The sequence below is a fragment of the Rhinatrema bivittatum genome, chromosome 1, assembly GCF_901001135.1.
Source record: "Rhinatrema bivittatum chromosome 1, aRhiBiv1.1, whole genome shotgun sequence".
Lineage (NCBI taxonomy): Eukaryota > Metazoa > Chordata > Amphibia > Gymnophiona > Rhinatrematidae > Rhinatrema > Rhinatrema bivittatum.
Genome location: NC_042615.1, coordinates 305,078,975 through 305,099,604, shown reverse-complemented (window position 1 = coordinate 305,099,604; position 20,630 = coordinate 305,078,975). Strand labels below are relative to the sequence as shown.

Sequence of the window (20,630 nt, the reverse complement as noted above, 5' to 3'; positions counted from 1 at the left end):
TGGTACTCATAATCCAGAGCTACTCTCCTTCCTGCCCATCACAGGTCTGGCACCAGCCTTTAGTTTCACATAGGCCCCTTTTCCTGAAGTACCAGCCCTTCGTTTCCAGGCAGGCCCCTTTTTAAGGGATGCGCCAACTCTTTAACAGAAGGCCCAAAACCTGCGATTGCCTTTCTTCTCTATCCCTAGGCCCAATAGTCACCTCTGGCAATGGTGGGACCTGCCAGAAATGCTCCCCGCTTTCCTCAGTTACTTGGCCTTTCTCCACGGTGCTGCAGCCAACAGCTGTGCTGTGACCTGGCAGGCACTGCACCCAGACCACCCATTAGCTATCAGCCTGTTCTGCTATCTCGGTCTGTGCTGATTCTGAGACCATGTTTAAAACTTGTGACCACCACTTCCTGTAGATGAAAGTTTTGAACATGCTTGCAGGGCCAACACAGGTAGGAAGGAGCAATGGGACAGCAGCATGGGGGCTCCCGCTGCTCCTCTCTTTCAGTTCAGGTCTGGGCTGTGCTTGGTTGAAGGTGTGGATTGTACACGTGCACCTTTAGAGGGAACAGTGCCTGTAATCTTCAGGTGGTGGCAACAGGTGGAAAATCAGCACAGGGCCTGGCAGGCACTCACAGGCCTTGTTAGGTGTCTAACCTCCTCCCGCCAGCATGGGTATCCTGTTACTAAGAAAACCTTGTGAGGAATGGAGCCACCACAGGTCCCGTGGATCATGTGCCAACTAACAGACCCTGCATTAATTTTCTTCATAAATTGCTGCTGGTGCTAAAGATCTCTGTCACTGCTGGGCCTGGAACCAGCCAAATGAGGAAGAGAAAGGAAGGACCCAAGAGGGAAGGAAGGAGGTCACCTAGGAAAGGGCCAAGCGTGGGAAGCTGAAGAGAGCACCCAAGAAGGGGTCATCAGGTTGGCTGTGGGTAGGGGGGGGGGGGGGCGGTGAAAGACAGGGAACAGCAGGAAAGAAAGTACACAAGGGGCCATCAGGAATGGGGAAAACAGTTGGGAAGAGGCCAAGGAAGAGTGGGGGAGGAGTAAAGGCAGAAGGGAGAACACCCGGGAATGGGCCATGGGGGTGGGGAGGGCAGCACAGCACAGAGAGCTTCTGGGATTTGGCACCCCCTCCCCAAGTTCCTGCCCTGGGCCTCAATGTCTAAAACCAGAGCTGATGGTAGGAACAAAGTTGAGAGGTTGGAGAAAGACAGTTGTGATGAGGAGAGATGGTGTTACAGTATAGGAAATTACTTTTCTCTATGGCTCTTACGGCAGAAGCTGATTCTGCAGGCATGCCTAGGACACATTCAGTTCTATCTCGGGGGCTCTTCAGATATGGGAATAATGCAACATACTATTGTATGCCAACATTGCTTTAATCAAGGCATAAACTACTTCCACTATTCTACATTGTCAAGATTTGATGTATACTAAAATCTTACTATGGGAAGGAGACTTTGATCTTCTGTTGATCTATTGATTACCTCAAAATAAATCAAGCATTCTAGGAACTAGCAGCCATTATGTGGAAATTCTATAGATAACATTACAGGGCTGAATAATATAAAATTTGTAACATTCAGAAAACATACTTTTTTTTTTTGTATTAAGAATTTTTATTTAGTGTCAAACATATATAATAATAATCCAAAACAATGATAACAAAGGGATGGTAATTCTCATTTTTTCAGATGTTGACTCATTTTACAAATATAAAGTAACCCTTAACCCCCCACCCCCAAAATATAAGCTTATGATGAGTACAGTATCAGGAAAAATCATACATTACTATTACAGCAAATATGAGGAGAAAATATATATATATATATAATATGTTTTGGTCTAGTCAAGAATGCAGTTAGCATCTAAATCAGAAATAAAAAATATTCACATCAATGCATATGGTCCCAGTCCTGAAAAGGTTTCCACACCTCCCAGAATCTCTATACTCTGCAATAACATAGCAGATATGGCTGACATTTTACAATAAAAATGAACTCTCTGCTAAACTTTCAATATGGAGGGAATCTCTTCGAATTCCAAAGAAGAGCCAGTTCCATTCTAGCTGCTATAAATATCGGTTGGCATAGCTGGATTTGAGAGGGCTCTAAGTGCCTGTGGGGTATTAAGAAAAATAAAACCCACATCATTGAGACTATCAGCATCTCTTCCAGCCACCGCAAGACCTCTCTCCAGTATGGGGTTATTTTCTCGCACTCCCACCAGGTGTGTATAAACATGCCCTTCAGGCCACACTCCCTCCAACAGAGGTCACTGATAGCGGGATTTCTTCTATGTAAACTTTAGAGGGTGACATGCCACCTAATAGTTTACAGCAATTTTCCTGGAGGGCCACTGAAATGGAGCAGTATCTGATTGATCCATGGACCTGATCCCATATTGCTTCATTAGGTTGATATCCCAAATCATATTCCCAAGTCCTAGCATGGGGAAATGGCTGTTGTACCGAGCAGTTGATTAACATGTAGATATTTTATATCATGCTTCTCTTCTTGTCAGCACTCACACATAAGTGCTCAAATATAGTCTTCCGCATGAATAAAAAGGGTTTAACTGCTGGGGATTGCAAAAAAAAATGTAATTCTTGATGGTAGGCTAAGAAGTCACCTCCAGGTAGCTGATACATGTCCCTTATCTCTGCCTGAAACATCAGCATGTCTCCCCTTAGCAAATCTATTAATACCTTTCATGCTCCATTCCTTAAAAAGAGTTGTTAGTTGGTCCTGCTGGGAAGTGTGGATTGTGGAATAAATGGGATAATCCTTATTACTCACCAACTTTCCTCGCCACCTTGTCCAAACTTACAAAGTCGTATCCAGGGAGTAAGCTACTCACCATGTGTTGCGTGGTTGCCATGGTATCGCATTGAGAGGCATACCACCTAATATGTTTTCTTCTTAACCCATTGTTTAGGGGTAGTTTCCCTGTGCATATCTGTTATAGCCTTTAGTTGGGCAGCCGCATAGTACCAATTTAGATTTTGTACTCCTAGTCCACCTCTGTCCCTGGGTTGGTAAAGTAAACGGCGGGACATCCTGGGAGGTTGTCTACTCCATATATAACTGAAAATTTTCCTTTGCCATGCCTGTAATATGGTTGAGCTGAGAAAATCAGGCAGGGTGACGAATAGGTAAAGATATCATGGTAAGATGTTCATCTTGAACACTGCGATGTGTTCTCTATCCCATCTCTGCAGGTCCTTCTCTATTGCTAGTTGTAGAGGAGCATAGTTTAATCGATATAGATCTGTCACTTCTAGCCCAATATTATGGATTTACTTGCCCAATTAAATGGGTATTCAGCTTTAGTTTCAACAATTTTTATTTTCATATATATATTAGAAGAAAAAAAACAAGACTGAAATGTACTGACATGCACCCTGGCAAGCAAAGCAGATACAATCAGTATGAACGCACTCCATACCCCGGCGCCCCCCCCACCTACTGTTTCTGAAGCACGTGCTGCCTTCTTCGGAGAAGAAAAAAAGAAAAAAGTTCTATAAGAATGTGGGTTCATCACAATCAGTCATTAAGGATCAGACTCCTGGAGCAATGAGGCAAAGCTTGCAATAACTGTCCCAAACTCATAAAAGTTTCTGCTGATTGAGAGGAGAAATCTTGGACGCCAGATTCTCCATTTGCAGTAAACGATGTAAAGCATTGCGCCACATCCAGAAATTAGGCGTAGCATTGCTCCTCCAAAGAAGTAATATACGTCTTTTCCCCACCAAGCAAGCTTTATTAATGAACAGGCAAGTTGCAGACTCCCTGAGTACTGAAGGAGAGATGAAACCAACCAAGAACAACCTCGGAGAGGTTGTTCTTGTTTGGTTGTTTTAGCCAGTTTGTTTGGTTGTTTTAGCCAGTCTGTAAGCCTCTCAAGAGGAACTTGTCAAATGCCTTATGAATATCCAAATACACTAACATCTACCGGTTCACCTTTATCTACATGTTCATTAACCCCTTCAAAAAAGTGAATCAGATTTGTGAGGCAAGACTTGCCTTGGGTAAAGCCATGCTGACTTTGTTCCATTAAACCATGTCTTTCTATATGTTCTGTGATTTTGATATTTAGAACAATTTCCACTATTTTTCTTGACATTGAAGTTAGGCTAACCGGTCTGTAGTTTCCCGGATCGCCCTTGGAGTTACATTAGCCACCCTCCAGATACAATTGATGATTTTAATGATAGGTTACATTTTCCTGCTTTAAGGGCTTTTACTGCCTCCTTTACTTCTACTGAGCTAATGGGATCATCTAGGTACTGGATTTGAGCTTCTGTCAGAAAGGGTAAGTAGATTGGTTTTAAGATATGCCATTATATTATCTGGGCTAATTGTGTCATCCCTTTTACACAATGCAGAATAAAATTGGGTAAAACAATCTCATATCTGAAGAGGAAGTCTTCATATTGCCTGCAGCATCTTTAATTTTGGCAATGTTATTTTGTATATTTAATGTTTTCAGTTTACGTGCTAGCATTCTACCTGCTTTATTACTGCCCTCAAAATATTTTTGTTTTGTGCGCTCTAATGCATGGGCTATCTGTGCAGCTGCTAACAGATTTAGCTCTCCTCGGACTGCATTTAATTGATGCAACACTATTGTTTTGAGATGTCATATGGGAACACGCCAACCTCACTAATTCTTGTTGTAGTTCCTTTTGTCGCCTTTCCCTCTTTTTCCGCAAGTGGGAAGCTCGTGCTATTATCTGCCCCCTCATTACCACTTTGGAGCATTCCCATTGATTTTCCACCATATCCACATTCGGGTGGAAATATTCCTTAAGTTTATCAGTTAAGCTGGCGTATATGCTTTCCTCCTGTAACAGGCTGTCATTCAGGCACCAAAATCTCAAACCATCTAAATCCATTAATTGTAGGGTGATCCATGTAGGAATGTGGTCAGATCACACTTTATCCCCTTATCCCTACGTTTACTACTTTATTTTGCAGGGCTTTTTCAAGTAATATGAAATCAATCCTTGAGTATGTCCCATAGGGTTTTGAGTAAAATGTGTATGTCCTTGAGGTGGGGTTACACTGTCTCCATATATCTTCACCCCCCGTTTGGATGTCAAGATGATTAATTCGACCCCAGCTCTCCAGCTAGCTGTAATTCTGTAGTTGGATGTGTCTAGTCTGGGGTTCCTTATGTTATGATCCCCTCCCCAAATAATTAACCCCTCTGCAATTTGTTCCAGTGCACTAATAAATTTAAAAAAGAGTTCTGATCTAAGTTAGGCGCGTACACATTAACAAAGGTATATACTTCGTTCCCAATTTTTATTTTTAATAATAATATATATTGCTCATACTGATCTGATGTGTGTTACCCATATTCGAGTGTGAGGTTTTGGGATAGTAATATTCTGACACCTGCATATTGGGGTACAATTTAAAAAACAGCGCACGTGCGGACAAAAGTACACTGGATTTTATAAGATATGCATGTAGCCGTGCGTATCTTATAAAATCCGGGGTCGGCGTGCGCAAAGGGGTGCACATTTGTGCAACCTGCGCACGCCGAGCCCGGCGCGCGCTGCCTGTTCCCTCCGAGGCCGCTCCGAAATCGGAGCGGCCTCGGAGGGAACTTTCCTTCCGCCTCCCCTCACCTTCCCCTCCCTTCCGCTACCTAACCCACCCCCTTGGCCCTATCTAAACCCCCCCCCTACCTTTGTTGGCAGGTGTAAATCTGCGCGGGTCATCACCCGACCCCCGACACGCCCCCCGTCTCGCCCCAAAATTCACGCCGCCCACCCGACACGCCCCCAACACGCCCCCTTTGCAAAGCCCTGGGACTTACGCGCGTCCCGGGGCTTGCGCGCGCAGGGGCCTTTTAAGAGGGTTACGCGCATAACTTATGCGCGTAACCCTTTTAAAATCCGGCCCATTTTGTGCTCTTTGTACTGGCTGCCATATATTTAACTTGGTAACCTTTTATGTTCAATAACCTTTCATGTCTTCTCTTTATAAGTGTTTCCTGGAGCATTGCAACTGAGACTTGACTTCGCAATAGATCCTGCTGAAGCAACTGTCTCTTTTTGGGTGTGTTTAATCCCTTGACATTAAGAGACCGTGCCCTTAAGTAATTTCATCATCCCTTCATCCTATGTAAGCATTCTTCATAATTGAGACAGATTCTCGGCCCTTTCATTATGTTCCTCCTTTCTATTTATTTATTTTATTTATTTATTTATTTAAATTCTTTTAATATACCGATGCTCAAGACCAGGTCTTATCGTACCGGTTTACAATAAACTAGGGGGAACCAGTTAACAATGAAAGCAAAAAGTTACATTATAACAGGGAAAGATCTATTTCTATTCCCACTGTACCAGTTCTTTGAAACTCAGATCTTCCCTCCTCCCCTAGTTTCATATCCCTCCCTTCCTTTACCGTATCCTCCCCTTGGATACCTCCTCCACAAAAGGGTGTAGTACACCAACTGTCTGCTCCCCTCACGAGCATCCCCCCCCCCTTTAAAGCGGAGAGTTACATCAGTCTTAATGCTTTCCTATAACCAATGTATCATAGAAAAGGAAAGAAGGAATTTTTAACTTGAGCTTCTGTCCTCTCCACAGTTATACACATTGTCCACCAACCATTTGTATCTAACCAAGACTAGCAATGATTCAGTCCAGGTTCCTCTTTCATATACTCTCCAACATTTCCAGCCTGGACTCTTGTGACCGGAGTACAGTTTTGTCGCTGAAGCCGCTTGTAGCTTCCTGCTCTTTGCCATCTCAGGGTGGTGGCCATCTTAGGAATTTCATCCTCTGCCTTTTTAGATGTAAACAAGATGGGTAGATTGGCTTGCTTAAATGCTGCCTCAGCATCTGTTGCTGTTTTAACTTTATAACAAACACCGTTCACCATAAATATTAGCTCAAATGGGAAAGCCCATCTGTATCATATTTTTCTCCTGTAAAGTTTTAGTTACACCTCTAAAATCATAACGTTTGCGCAGTGTTGATGCTGCTAGATAATTATATATCATTATAGTAAGTCCTTCCCATGTCCACTCATGCTTTTTCCTGGTGACAGTATCTGTTCCTTAGTAGCGAAGCTGTGCAGGCAGATCATGATATCTCTCGGCCTGCTCACAATTTTAGGGCCCAGAGACCGATGTACCCTCTCTAGCTTTATTTGTTCTGGAGCTCTGGTCTCGTCGGGAAACTGCAAGCACACCAACTGTACCGTCCATGCTTCCAATTGGTTGATGCTCCACTCCTCAGCATTCCAGTGACCCTGCAACATTAACTCCTGACAGCTTACCCCCCAACCCAGGAGACTTGCATACATTGTGAACACTAACCAATCCAGTGTCCCCAAGGAAACACCCTTCCTTAGATGATCCGCCTACAACCACCACTGCGATTGGAGGCTCACCTCCAATGATAAGAGAACCCTCACTGCGAAGTCCTGCAACTGAGGACTCCATCAGGAAAGCAATGTGTGTTGAAGAGGTTGCATATGTGCCCTTGGCCCAGGGAACAACCTCCAACGTGCCGGCCATCAAACCCATGACCTGAAGATAAGACCACACTGTTCTTCTCAGGTTTTGAACTTGAGTAATCAACTTCTGAATTTGATTTTCTGGCAGAAATACTCTGCCCTGTTATGTATTGAAGCAAACGCAGAGATACTCTAGCATCCGAGACAGTTGTAAACTGCTCTTGGCCAAGTTCACCACCCAGCCTGCAGTAAGGAAACCATCTTGCAAGAGGCCCGGTGACATTCTTCCACACTTTTGGCTCAAATCAACTAGTCGTCAAGATATGGGTGAATTAGGGTGAACTTGTGCAAGGTTGCCGCTACTACTACCATGTCCCTGGAGAAGGTCCAAGGCACAGTAGCCAACCCAAAAGGCAAGGCCTGAAACTGGTAATGATGTCCCAGAATGGCAAACCTTAGGAACTGTTTATGTTCCTGGCAAATGGAAATGTGCAGATGTGACTCCATCAGATCCAGTCACGAGGTATTCCCGATTGTACTGCTATTATTACGGAGCATACAGCCTCCAATCAGAAATGAGTGACCCGCAAATGATGATTGAATCCTTTGAGATCCAGAATACGTTGAAAGGACCTCTCTTTCTTGGGCACGACAGAATAGATGGAATAGTGGCCCATATTTTGTTGTGATTCAGGAACAAGAATTACAGCCTTCAGTTCCAAAAATCTCAATGTAGTTTCCACTGCTACCCTCTTCTGAGGGGAGTTGCACAGAGATCATAAAGCCTTGAAGCTGGCTTATTCTTCCGCAAATGAGGGACCTGGGCTTCTACCATCTATTTGCCATTTTCTCCAACCCACTGCCAAACAAGAGAGAATCCTTGAAGGACAGTTTGATGAGATTGGACTTATAATAGTGTCTGCTAACCAAATGCGCAGCTACAGCTGACATCTAGCCGCTATTATGGAAGCTATCCCCTCTGGCGGAAATGTGAACAAAGTCACAGCCTGCATCAACTAAGGTCACCCCCATTTCCATTGCAGTTCTGCCATCAGAAACCATTCCCCCAGATTCCTGAGAGAGATGCAAAATAACTCGAGTCACCAGGGAACAACAAGTAGTAATTTGCAAGTTCATCGCCATAGCATCAGAGGCCTGCTTAAGGATAGCTTCAATCCTTCTATCCTGAGCATCCTTTAGAGTGTCAGAAAACTCTGTTATTCTGTAGTTATCTAGAATAGTTGTGGGTGGATCCTTGGACCAGTGGTAGGTGACCATGCCCTCAGGAAAATCCCGAGAGGGACCACTGATCAGGCTTAGTGTAGGAGACAGACACACACTAGTTCTTTTATTAGACAATATAGTAAACCACCAGAGGTGGCAGTAGTGAGCTGGAAGCGCCCGGCTGGGCTGTAGTCCCTCAGGTACTGGAACAGTGATCCCAGGGTGGCTGAGCTGTAGAGAAACTAAGAAGGTGAGTAGGCAGTATATGCAGAGTTCTGGAACAAGTCCTTGATGGTAACACTCACACAATAGTCTCTTGAGGCAGCCCAGGAGATGGTATGCATTAGGCCCTCGAGGAGCGAATACCTGGACCCAGGGAAAGCTCTGAGAGATGGAAACTCACTGATGTTTTAGCAGCGATGACTTCTTAGCAGAAGTGGTATCCAGGAGCAAGTCCGGGACGTGGGCCCTCGAGGAGCGAATACCGGTTCCGGACTGCGACCTGCAAAGAAAAAGAGAGCGAGGCCCCCAAGGAGCGGGTTCCTCTAGAGAAGTCAGAGGAGGCAGAGTAGCTGGGTTTGCGGAGAGCGAATCCCATCCGCAGCGACCAGGAGGAAGCAAACCCTTGCTAACTAGTCTTGTTAGTGAAAACTGAGACCTTAAATATCTGGAGCTGATGACGTAATCTCAGGGGGATGCCCCTGAGGTTCGCGCTAATGCTGGTACATCAGTTGGGCCGCGTGCTTGCACCCTTAGGCATCTGGTCAACATGGCAGCTTGCAGCATCAAACCGGTCCGGTAATGCTGGAGGAAGACAGCCTGGAGACGCTGCAGTAGCTAGCCTTCCATCAAACCCGAAGGGAGTCGCCAACAAGGTAAGGTGGGCGGAGCAGAGATATCGGGAGGCGACGGACACAAGAGCTACCCCTCCTTCCACCAGAACGTGATTCACTTATTGACAATACACCAACACATCCACCTTTGGGAAACGCAATTGCTCCCTTGCCTACGGATCTAAACCTGCTAAGGCATGTCCATATTTAAAACTTGTTTCTGGCGCACTCCATTCAAGATCAATCAACTCATGAATCACATCCAGGATGTGAAAGAAACATGAAGGCTTGTGTAGGGTGATCAGTATGGGGGTCCTTCTTCTGTATCCCTAAAGAGTCACTCCCAGCCACCCCAAGTGTCTTCAGAGTCAGAAATCAGACCTGGCAACGTCTCCCTTTGAAAGAAAAGGAGAAGAGTTCTATTCACATCCATTTGAACCTCGTCAGGGATTTTTGCACCACGGCATTTACACACAGTGAAGGACAAAGGGAGCCCCCAAGCATGCGATCCTGATTTAAGAGGCATTACTGTCTCTGAAGGACACCCCTGCAGAAAGGTCTGTAGTCCAGTTTATTATCCAGTTTATTATTACCATAGTCGAGTTTATTATCTCCGTTGTTTTATCCATTTCTCATCTCATCCATTCTGAGATGATTTGTATTGAATTATTTTATAAGGTTTATGTTATGTTCTGTTTCACTGTTAATATTCCACCTCTGCTCTTTGTATCGCCCAGAGCGAACGTTATTGTTACATTGTAAACTGTTGTGATATGTATATTTTACAGGAACATCGGTATAGAAAAGCAAATAAATAAATAAATAGTCTCTGGAAAACTTCCACCCAGGAAAAGGAGGATGGGTCCATACCAGGCACCAAAGGTCCAAATCTGACATCCTGTGAGCGAAAATTTACTTAAGACTTCTCTGCCAGTGGATCAACCAAAGAAGGGAACACCCTTGTTATGTCGCCTCCAGCCCCACTCCCCTCAGACTGACAATGTATCAGCGTCTGCAAAATCAGTATCCAGTATCCTCAAGCATCCAGGCAGCGTTGAGAAAGGCTCACAGAAAGCTCCAGCTGTATTGCCCTACAACCTCGGGCCACCCCTGGTGCTCCTGTCTCCGCGACGGATGTCCGGGCACAATGGGGAGACTCCACCGTCCCACGCTGTGCCCCTCCCTAGGCGCACGCATCTCCTCTTCCTTTAAAGGGGCTGCAGTGGGGAAACTAAACTGTGGCCCCGGATGATGATGTCACTGAGTCCTGGTATATGAGGCCGGGCCCAGCCACAGTTAGTTGCCTTTTGCAAAAGGTCTCCAGGCTGGTTGTGTACTTCGTTGCCGCCTCTGGTGATTCTTTCGTGTTCCTGTCTTGTTTGTGTTCCTGATCCTGGTTCCGGTATTCTCCTTTGTTCCTGCGTTACTCTACTTGTTCTATGGATTGACTCCGGGACCTGACCTCTGCTTTGCCTGACCACGTTACTGACCATCTCCTGGACCTGGCCTCTGCTTTGCCTGACCACGCTACTGATCATCTCCTGAACCAGACCTCTGCTTTGCCTGACCACGCTACTGACCATCTCCTGAACCAGATCTTTGCTTTGCCTGACCACGCTACTGATCATCTCCTGAACCAGATCTTTGCTTTGCCTGACCACGCTACTGATCATCTCCTGGACCTGACCTCTGCTTTGCCTGATCACGCTATTGATCATCTCCTGGACCTGACCTCTGCTTTGCCTGATCACGCTATTGATCATCTCCTGGACCCGACCTCTGCTTTGTCTGACTATGTCATTGATTATTCTCCTAGACTTGACCATTGCCTTGCCTTACCGCTCTACCTTGCCTGCCCTGATTCCAGCTTGTTCAACGACCCTCTGCTATACTCATTCTGGACTTGGCTTCTCAGGCTTCGGCCTGTTCTTGCTCAGGCGCCCCCTGTCTGCCTCTCGTTCCTTTTGGCGCCCGGGTCTCTGAGACTCCATCTCGCCAGATCTGACTTGCTACTCTTACCGCTGCTTGTCCCTGGTTGACCTCCTCCTCGGCCTTCAGAAGACCTTGGATGGAGGCCCACCTAACTCCAGTTGGACCTGGTACCCAAGGGCTCAACCTGCAGGGAACGAGGGCTGGTATTGGCAAAGCTCCAGCCGGCCTCCGTCAATCAGCCAGCTCTGTCTACTGATGGTGGGGACCCGTAGGGCTTGCTCTGTGGGTAGTGTCAACCCCACCTTGGCTCAAGGGTTCTCCTCCTGTGCAACAGTTTAAGTTTGGATAGTGAATTAACTGGAATGATGTGCAAACTGTTTGCCACCTGCCGAATTTTGCATGTGCACTGAGACTTATACAGCTGTGCTGGGTTTATAAAATACAAAAGGATCAATTGTAAAACTTTAGGTTAAAATATGAACATTATGTGTGTATAAAACAAAAGAAAAGTAAAATAGGAGATTTTTATTTTACAGTAAACACCTGGTAATATAAATACCACTAACATTTTACATAAACGAAGTAAAATAGCATTAAGGCTGAAAGCATGCATTGCCAAGTTTATGTTATTTTAAATCATTCATTCAGAGCAGCATTATAGTAATGTTCACATTCACGATGTTTTACATTCAGGTACAACATCATTTTTATCTGGAGCAGTCCACCAATTATTAATTGGATCTTTTTCTGGCACATTTTCTGAAGGAACATCATCTGTAAATGAAAGGAGAAAATATTTAGAAGAATGCTAAGCAACAGTTCCTAGTAATGTTCTATGAAAATCAAGATTGCAGAGTTGCAAAATAAAGCTACAAGGCTACTGACTGGGAAAAAAAATGAAGCAATCACATTACTCTGCCATTGTGAGATCTTCACTGGCTACCTACTTGAAACCATAGTGTGTTTCAAGATCAATTCCTTGGTCCAGTATATATTCCTAAATACTTGGAAGATTGTCTGTGGCCTCACATACCTTCTAGACTGAGACAATCCTTGCAACAAGAGTTGTTTTCAGCTATGTATGCCCAACATTGTGGAACTTTTTTCTATTTGAGCTTTGTTAGGAAGCCAAATATTTAGTTTTTAGGAATAATCTTACAGTTTAGTTCTATAATGAGGTTTTCTTGAACTGTAGTTGAGAGCTGACTTGGACAAACTGCCATAAAGGGTTAGAATTAGGTATGAAGGACAAATGTTTGACTGAGAGGGTGACTAAACACACAATGGGTGAGTTTGTCTTTCAACTGTTATAGGATCATGAAAATAAAAAATGAATATAAGGAAAAGGTATTTTTGCAGATTTTATTGTGTTGATTATATTACTATGTATAAATTTATTTTGTGCGCTCTACTGTGATGTTTTTAATGCATGACAGATTATCAAATTTTTGTACAAAAAATGCTTCTTGTGACTTCCTCTTATTTTGTGATTCCAAACCAGACTTCTGTTTAATCCACCATGATTATAGATACTGCAACATACCAAACAATTTGTGTTTGAAAAGCAGAATACAAGTGCTGAAATAAACAAATAAACTCTCCTATAACACTTTCTAAAAAATATTCTGTTTAAGTGAAAGATTAGTGATAGCTTGGTAAAGGTTAGTGACAAATACCAAGCTGTAATATTATAATTTTATGTTAAACAATATCAATGTCAAATTTAAAACATTAATAGACAGAATTAGAAAAAATATACAGAGTGAATGATTCACATCCTAAAAAGCCTTGCAACCGTCACACTTTCTTGGACTGTGCCACATATGCAAATCAATGAATGCATAACTCCTTTATCGTTAAGATCAAGTGTTATACACCACAGACTTGTGAGAAATCCAGACATTGGCTAATATGCCACATTTATCCTGTTGTGTCTGTCGCTGCTCGACGCCCTCACTCCGCCCTCCTTATCACTGTGGCGACTCCCTCTGGGCCTGATGGACGGTTTGCTGCTGCGGTGTCTTCTTGCCTTCTTCCTTCGGCGTCCTCGGAGCGGCACGATGCTGTGGATCCATGTTCCTGATGACGTAAGGCGCGCGCGCACACTCCGAATAATGTACCAGCAAGGGCGCGAACCTCAGGGGCGTCCCCTTGAACTGATGACATCCGCTTCCAATATAAAAGGTCTCAGTATTTGCTAACGAATTGAGTTAGCAAGGATTCATCCAAGCTACTCTGCCTCCTTGGACTTACCAGGGGTACCCGGCTCCTCGGGGGCCTCACTCTCTTTTCTCTATTTCAGATTGCCGATAGGAACCGGTACTCGCTCCTTGAGGGCCCATGTTCCTGAATACTCTGAAGATTCTCTACTGCCTGGAAGCTATCACAGATACAGACAATTGTGAGTTATTGCTCTCTCAGAGCTTTCCCTGGAACCAGGTACTCACTCCTCGAGGGCCTAACCCTTTCCAGCTACTGAGCTTTCTAAAGACTTTATGTGAGATCTGTCATCCAGTTCTGGCTATGAACACAGCATACCCTGTCTACTCACTATCTATAGTTTCTCTACAGCTCAGCAACCCTGGGATCACTGTTCCAGTACCTGAGGGACTTCAGCCCTGTCGGGCATATCAGCTCACTACTGCCACCTCTGGTGGTTCTACTAACCTGTCTAATAAAAGAATTATCTGTGTCTGTCTCCGTACTCAAGCTTAGCCGGTGGTCCCTCAGGATATCCTCCTGGGGGCGCAGTCATCTGCCATCGGCCCAAGGATTCACCTATCTACATTCCTCTACAGCTGAGTTTCTTCTCCAAGCACTCCGCTGGTAACAGATGGCTACTCCTTCCCTACCAGGACTCTTCAACAACAGATTCATTACAGTTTGTTACTACTCCCTCTACAGGAGCTCAACATATAAGTTTACTAACTTCTCCTTCCTCAGGAATAGATTATAACAGATTGCTAACTCCATATGGAGATTCATAACAGATTGTTAGCTCCTCCCTCTTAAGGTGTCATTCACAACCAGCTTGCTCACTCCTCCCTTCATAGGAGTATAACCATAACAGATTGCTAGCTCCTGACTCCAGAGGAGCTCGCTCATTACAAGATCGCTAACTCCTCCTACCAGAGGAGCAGATTCCTAACAGATTGCTAACTCCCTAGCAGACCCTTAACAGATCCAAAGGAATATATTTAATGTGAGCAAGATGACTCATTTGAGAAAAAAATCATTGGCAATAAACTGTTTTCTCTATCTATATATAAATATATTTCTTACCCCCATGAACTCTTTTCTTTATTTCCAATCTCTAGCCTTTAGGGATCCACAGTGTTTATCCAACGCCCCTTTGAATTTCTTGACTATTTTCATCTTCATTACCTCTTCCGGAAGGGCATTCACCAGCTTCTCCATGAGGAAATATTTCCTGACATCGGTTCTGAGTTGCCCTCCCCTGGAGTTTCATTTCATGACCCCTAGTTCTATTGATTTCTTTCCAACGGAAAAGGTTGATGATTATGCGTCATTAAAAACTTTCAGATATCTGAAAGTCTGTATCATATCTCCCCTGCACCTCCTTTCTTCCAGGGTGTATATATTCAGATCCTTCAGCCTCTCTTCATAAGTATTTCAATGCTGATCCCTCACCATTTTGGTCACTCTTCTTTGGACCGCCTCTATCCTGACTTTATCCTTTTTGAGATACAGGCACCAGTATTGAACACAGTACTTCAGGTGAGGCCTCACCAAGGACCTGTACAAGGGCATTATCACTTTTTTTCATACTGGTTATTCCTCTCTAAGCAGCCCAGCAGTCTTCTGGCTTTAGCTATCACCTTGTCACATTGCTTCACTATCTTCAGATCATCAGACACTATCACACCAAGGTCCCTCTCCCAGGCCGTGCACATTAGTCTTTCACCACCCATCACATAAAGCTCTTTTGGATTACTGTACCCCAGATGCATGACTCTGAGTGCAGAATCCTTGGCATTGAATCCCAGCTGTCAAATCTTTGACCACTCTTCAAGTTCTCTTAAATCACTTTTCATTCTCTCTACTCCTTCAGGCATGATGACCACTCTGTTGCAGATCTTAGTATCATCTGCAAACAGACAAACTTTACACTCTATCCCCTTCCGCCAGGTTGCTAACAAAGATATTAAACAGAATCAATGCCAAACTGATCCCTGTGGCACGCCACTTAACACCATTCTTCTTCAGAGTAGGTTCCATTGACCATTACATGCTGCCTCTTGTCAGCTAGCCACGTTGCAATCCATGCTACTACCTTGGCACCCACTCCCAGGCTTCTCATTTTGTTCACAAGTCTATGTGGGACCGTATCAAAAGCTTTACTAAAATCCAAGTAAATCACATTGAGCGCTTTTCCTGATCCCTCTTTCTAGTCACCCAATAAAAAAAACAAACAAAAAAAAAACCCAATCAGATTTGTCTGACAGGACCTTCCCCTGATGAATTCATGTTGCCTTGGGTTGAGCAACCCACAGGATTGTAGATAGTTCACTATCCTTTCCTTCAGCAGTCTCTCCATTACTTTTCCCACCACAGAGGTGAGGGCTAACTGGCCTGTAGTTTTCAGCCTCCTCTCTGCTCCCACTTGTGAAGTGGGACTACCTGCGGCACCACTCCCGTTTCCAGGGATCTATTGAACAGGTCCTTCAGCGGATCCACCAGCACATCTCTGAGCTCCCTCAGGACCCTGGGACGTACCCTCATCTGGCCCCCATGGCCTTGTCCACTTTCAGTTTTCCTAGCTCTTCCCATACATTCTCCTCTGTAAACAGAGATTCATCTACTCCACCCTCATCCACAGCCTTATTAACAACTAGCGACGGTCCTTCTCCAGGGTCTTCTTTAGTGAACACCGAACTGAAGTATTTGCTTAACATTTCTTAATCTGTCTCCACATTGATCTTTGCCTCTTTTCAATTTCACTATACCACGTCAGACCTTTCTCCTTTCTCTGATATATCTGAAAAATGTTGTGTCACCTTGCTTTACCTCTTTGGCAATCCTTTCTTCCGCTTGACTTTTTGCTTTCTTGATTACTTTCTTCGTCTCCCTCAGTTCCACCAGATATTCTTCCCTGTGTTTCTCTTTTTGGGATCCTTTATATTTCTTGAACGCTGTTCTTTTTGCTTTTAACAGCCACCTCCTTTGAGAACCAGACTGGTTTCTTATTTCTCTTACTTTTGTTTACTTCTCTAACATACAGATTTGTTGCCTTTGTAATTGCTCCTTTTAGTTTGGCCCATTGTTGCTCTACTTCTCTCATTTTCTCCCAGTCTTCTAGTTCTACCTCCGGGTACATCCCCATTTCAACAAAGTCCATAGTTTTGAAATTCAAAACTCGGGTCTTCATGTGACTTCTCTGAATCCTATTTGTAATATCAAACCACACAGTTTGATGATCACTGATGCTGAGGTAGGCACCTACCCGGATATTAGAGACATTATCCCCGTTAGTGAGCACTAGGTTGAGTATACTCCCTTCCCTCGTGGGTTCCATTACCCTTTGTTTGAACATCTATCTCTCTACTTCTGATAGATTCCGCAGAAGGGATTCTCCAGTCTATGTTCAGCAGATTAAAATCTCCAACAATCAACACTTCTCCCTTTTTTCCCTTTTGGATTTCTTTGACCAGATCTCTGTCTAGTTCTTCCGTTTGAGTCAGAGGCCTGTAAACCACTCCAGTAAAAATGAATGCTTTTTTTTTTTTTTTTTTTTAGGATGGCCCATAATGCTTCTTCTCTACCCCACATTCCTTGCAGTTCAGTTGCTTGGATATTGTTTTTGACATAAAAAGCAACTCCTTTTCTGACCACTCTGTCCTTAAGTTATTGCCCGGTATGGCTGTATTTCAATCATGAGAATCCGTGAACTATGTCTCTAACAGCAACAATGTCCAAGTCTGCCCCCAACATTAGAGCCTGCAGGTCTGGGATTTCATTGCCAAAACTATGAGCATTTGTAGTCCTAGCTTTCCAATTTTTCTCCCTTGATTTGTTGCACTTCCTAGACACCTTTTCTGCTTGTTTTGAGCTGATTTTGTTATTTTCTCCTTCCACTTCCTGTATTGCTCGGCGGTGAAATGTCAATTTCATTGGCTATCTCCTGCCATTCCCATTCAATAGTTTAAAAGTCTAATAATATATGATCTGAATTTCTCACTTAGCATTGCAACTGTTTGATAGTTTTGACCTTGGAAGCATGAGTACATAGGTCTCTTAAAATCACACACAAGCATATGAAAGTAAGGAAAATCCCAGTCCCAGAAGTTTAGAATCAGAAAAAAAAAGTCAAACCTCTTAAGAAAAGACACAATATACATTTTATATACACTTTTTCCTATTACCCCACTCTCAACTGGCTCAGGTGATTACAAACTTCCTCACTGGCGAAAGAATAAAGGAGTAGTCACCTCCAAGACTAAACCCCAGCTGGTGTGAAGCTCATCACCTCTGACATGAGCTTTATTAGACAGATCTGAACAAGAGGCTATTGTGCCATGCTGCTGCCAAGCCATAGGGGCTGTTGTAGGTGTTCATAGGCCCATAAGTCCATACTATAGATATAACTTGTAATAAAGAGCAATGAAAAGGCAGTGAAACCTTTTGACATCACACAAAAAGTCAGTATTCTTGTTCTAAGTTTTTTTATTTTTGATCATAAGAGTTTTATAATTACTAACAAGTATAACAATATTTCTGCTTGTTTTTGTGCTTTGTTGTTGCTAGACAAACTGACGCTGCAGACTAACTAGAAAATGCAGTACTATGAAAAAGAACTTGGCTCAGAAACTGTTTAGAATCAACAAGTTCATACAAGCAATGTAGTTAGTTGTAGGCCCATTAGCATACAAGGCAAGGATGAATTTACATGCAGAGCGAGAACAAATCTACATATGGCCATTGAGACTAATTATTTATGGTAAAAAGCCAATCACAGAAATTTTGACAATTATGTTAACCTACTTTAGGGAAAGGAAATGTACAAGAGAAAAATTCTATACTAAGTCTTGTCATCAATGAAATTGTTTGAGAGGGAGTTTTTATGCTGGTGTTTTGCACTGCATTGCTAGTCTCTCTCTCTCCATAAGGCCTTATATTATTTGATAGCATTTAAATAAAAAGCTTTTCTCTACAGCTGTTGGCTCTAAGCAACTATTTCAAAGAATCACAACAGATGATGACCCATCAGGACCTGGAGGAGACTGAGTGAAATTGGCTGTTTTGTTAAAGGGAGAGGAGACATGATGGTTTTTTCCCCCTACCTTCATTCACTCTCCACTAGCTAGCTGGCTTTCTTGCTCCTCTACTCCAGAAAGGAATCTCATTGATTTGGGGCTTTTGTCTTGCTAACCAACAGCTGGAGAAAACTTTAATAGGATAAGATTTAAGATTTATAGGCACAGAGTGTGTGTTAGGGTCCTTATCAGACAAAGCAGCATATAGTTTCACTCATGTTGATGTGTCCATAAGCCAGGAAACAAACAGCTCTTGGGGTCTATAAGAAAGTTATCTTGTGTTATTAGATAGCTTAAGTTAAGTAAATCACAAGAACTTATAGGTTAAAGGGTTAAAATGTACAGCGCTAAATTTTAGGATAAGAAAAAATGGGACGTCTAGTGTTGCAAGTGTATGCATTTGAATGAGAGAAAAACTGTAGCGTTTGTCAGTATGAATGTGTTTTAAGCAGGATGTAGTCTTCACATGTGGATGACATCATCCGATGGAGCCCGGCACGGAAAACTTTTGTTAACGTTTCTAGAAACTTTGGCCAGCAGACTGAGCATGCCCAGCCTGCTACAATCTGTGTGGCCAAGCGAGGTCCCCCTTCAGTCTCACAACACAGCAAAAGAAACGAGGGAAAAAATAAAATATCCGAAGGTGAACCCAACATCGTGAGAGGTGGGCAGGATTCCTGAGGACTAACATTCTGCTGTCCTAGGAGAACACCTGTTACAGGTAAGCAACTGAGCTTTCTCCTAGGACAAGCAGGATGGTAGTCCTCATATGTGGGTGAGGACAGAGCTCCAGACTGCCCCATTCAACCAGAAAGACCAACAGCAACAAAGAAGATGCCAACGGGCATAACACAACTGCAGCGCTGTGGGTAATAGGAGACTGTCTGGTTCCCACAAGAAGCATGAGCAGAGAGAGTTGGGTTCAGGTCTGGAACAGGTTGCGCAGGACGAACTGACCGAAGATGCTCTCCTGACGGCTATCCCTATCAAGTAATGAGCTGCAAACGTGTGGAGACAGGGACTGAACGCAAGACAGCCACCGACGCCATCACCCTCACAGAGTGCCAGCTAATTGAAGGCCTGCCTGAGTGCAGCAGAAGGCGATGCAATCTCCCAGCCAGTTAGACAAGGTCTGTTTTCCCACCGCCATCCTCAGCCTGTTGGGATCAAATGACATGAAGAGCTGGGTGGACTGTCTATGATTCACTGTGTGATCTAGGTAGAAGGCCAAAGCCCGTTTACAGTCCAAGGTATGGAGAGCCCGTTTCCCTGGGTGGGAATGAGGTCTTGGGAAAAAAAGATGAGTAAAACAATCGACTGATTAATATGAAAATCAGTCATCACCCTTGGGCAGGAACTTAGGATGTGTATGCAGGACCACACGGTCATGAAAGAACTTAGTGTAAGGTGCGTATGTAACCAAAGCCTGGAGCTCACTGACCCTGCGAGCAGCAGTAATTGCCACTAGGAATATGACTTTCTAGGTGAGGAGTTTCAGGTCACAGGACAGCAGAGGCTCAAAGGGAGGCCGCATCAGTCTTACCAGGATGACGATGACCCAGGATACTACTGGTGGTTGAAGCGGGAGCTTCAGATGGAGGAGATCCCACATGAAACAAACAACCAGGGGCTGGACAGAAATGGGCGTACCAGCGACACCCCAGTGATATGCGCTTACCGCATTGAGGTGCATCCTGATGGAACTGCCCTGGAGCCCAGACTTAGATAAGAACCTCAGGTAGTCCAACAGCTGGGGAGGAGGGCACGAGAAGGGGTCTAACCCATGTCCCCCACATCAAATGGTAAAATGTTTCCATTTTGAGCTGTAGGACGTCCGTGTTGAAGGTTTCCTGGACTCTATCATAACCCTGGAAACACAGTCCGAG

The 20,630-nt window shown here is 44.0% G+C and overlaps 1 protein-coding gene across 1 annotated transcript in view; it reads right to left on the bottom strand.

The window, feature by feature from the left end:
• Nucleotides 1-11,986: 11,986 nt before the first annotated feature.
• CENPE (centromere protein E) overlaps nt 11,987-20,630 on the bottom strand; it is a 691,519-nt gene continuing 682,875 nt past the window's right edge. Inside the window, 1 exon segment of the mRNA XM_029608709.1 lies at nt 11,987-12,244. Within this exon segment, the coding sequence (XP_029464569.1) occupies nt 12,144-12,244 (101 nt within the window). The 3' untranslated portion in view covers nt 11,987-12,143.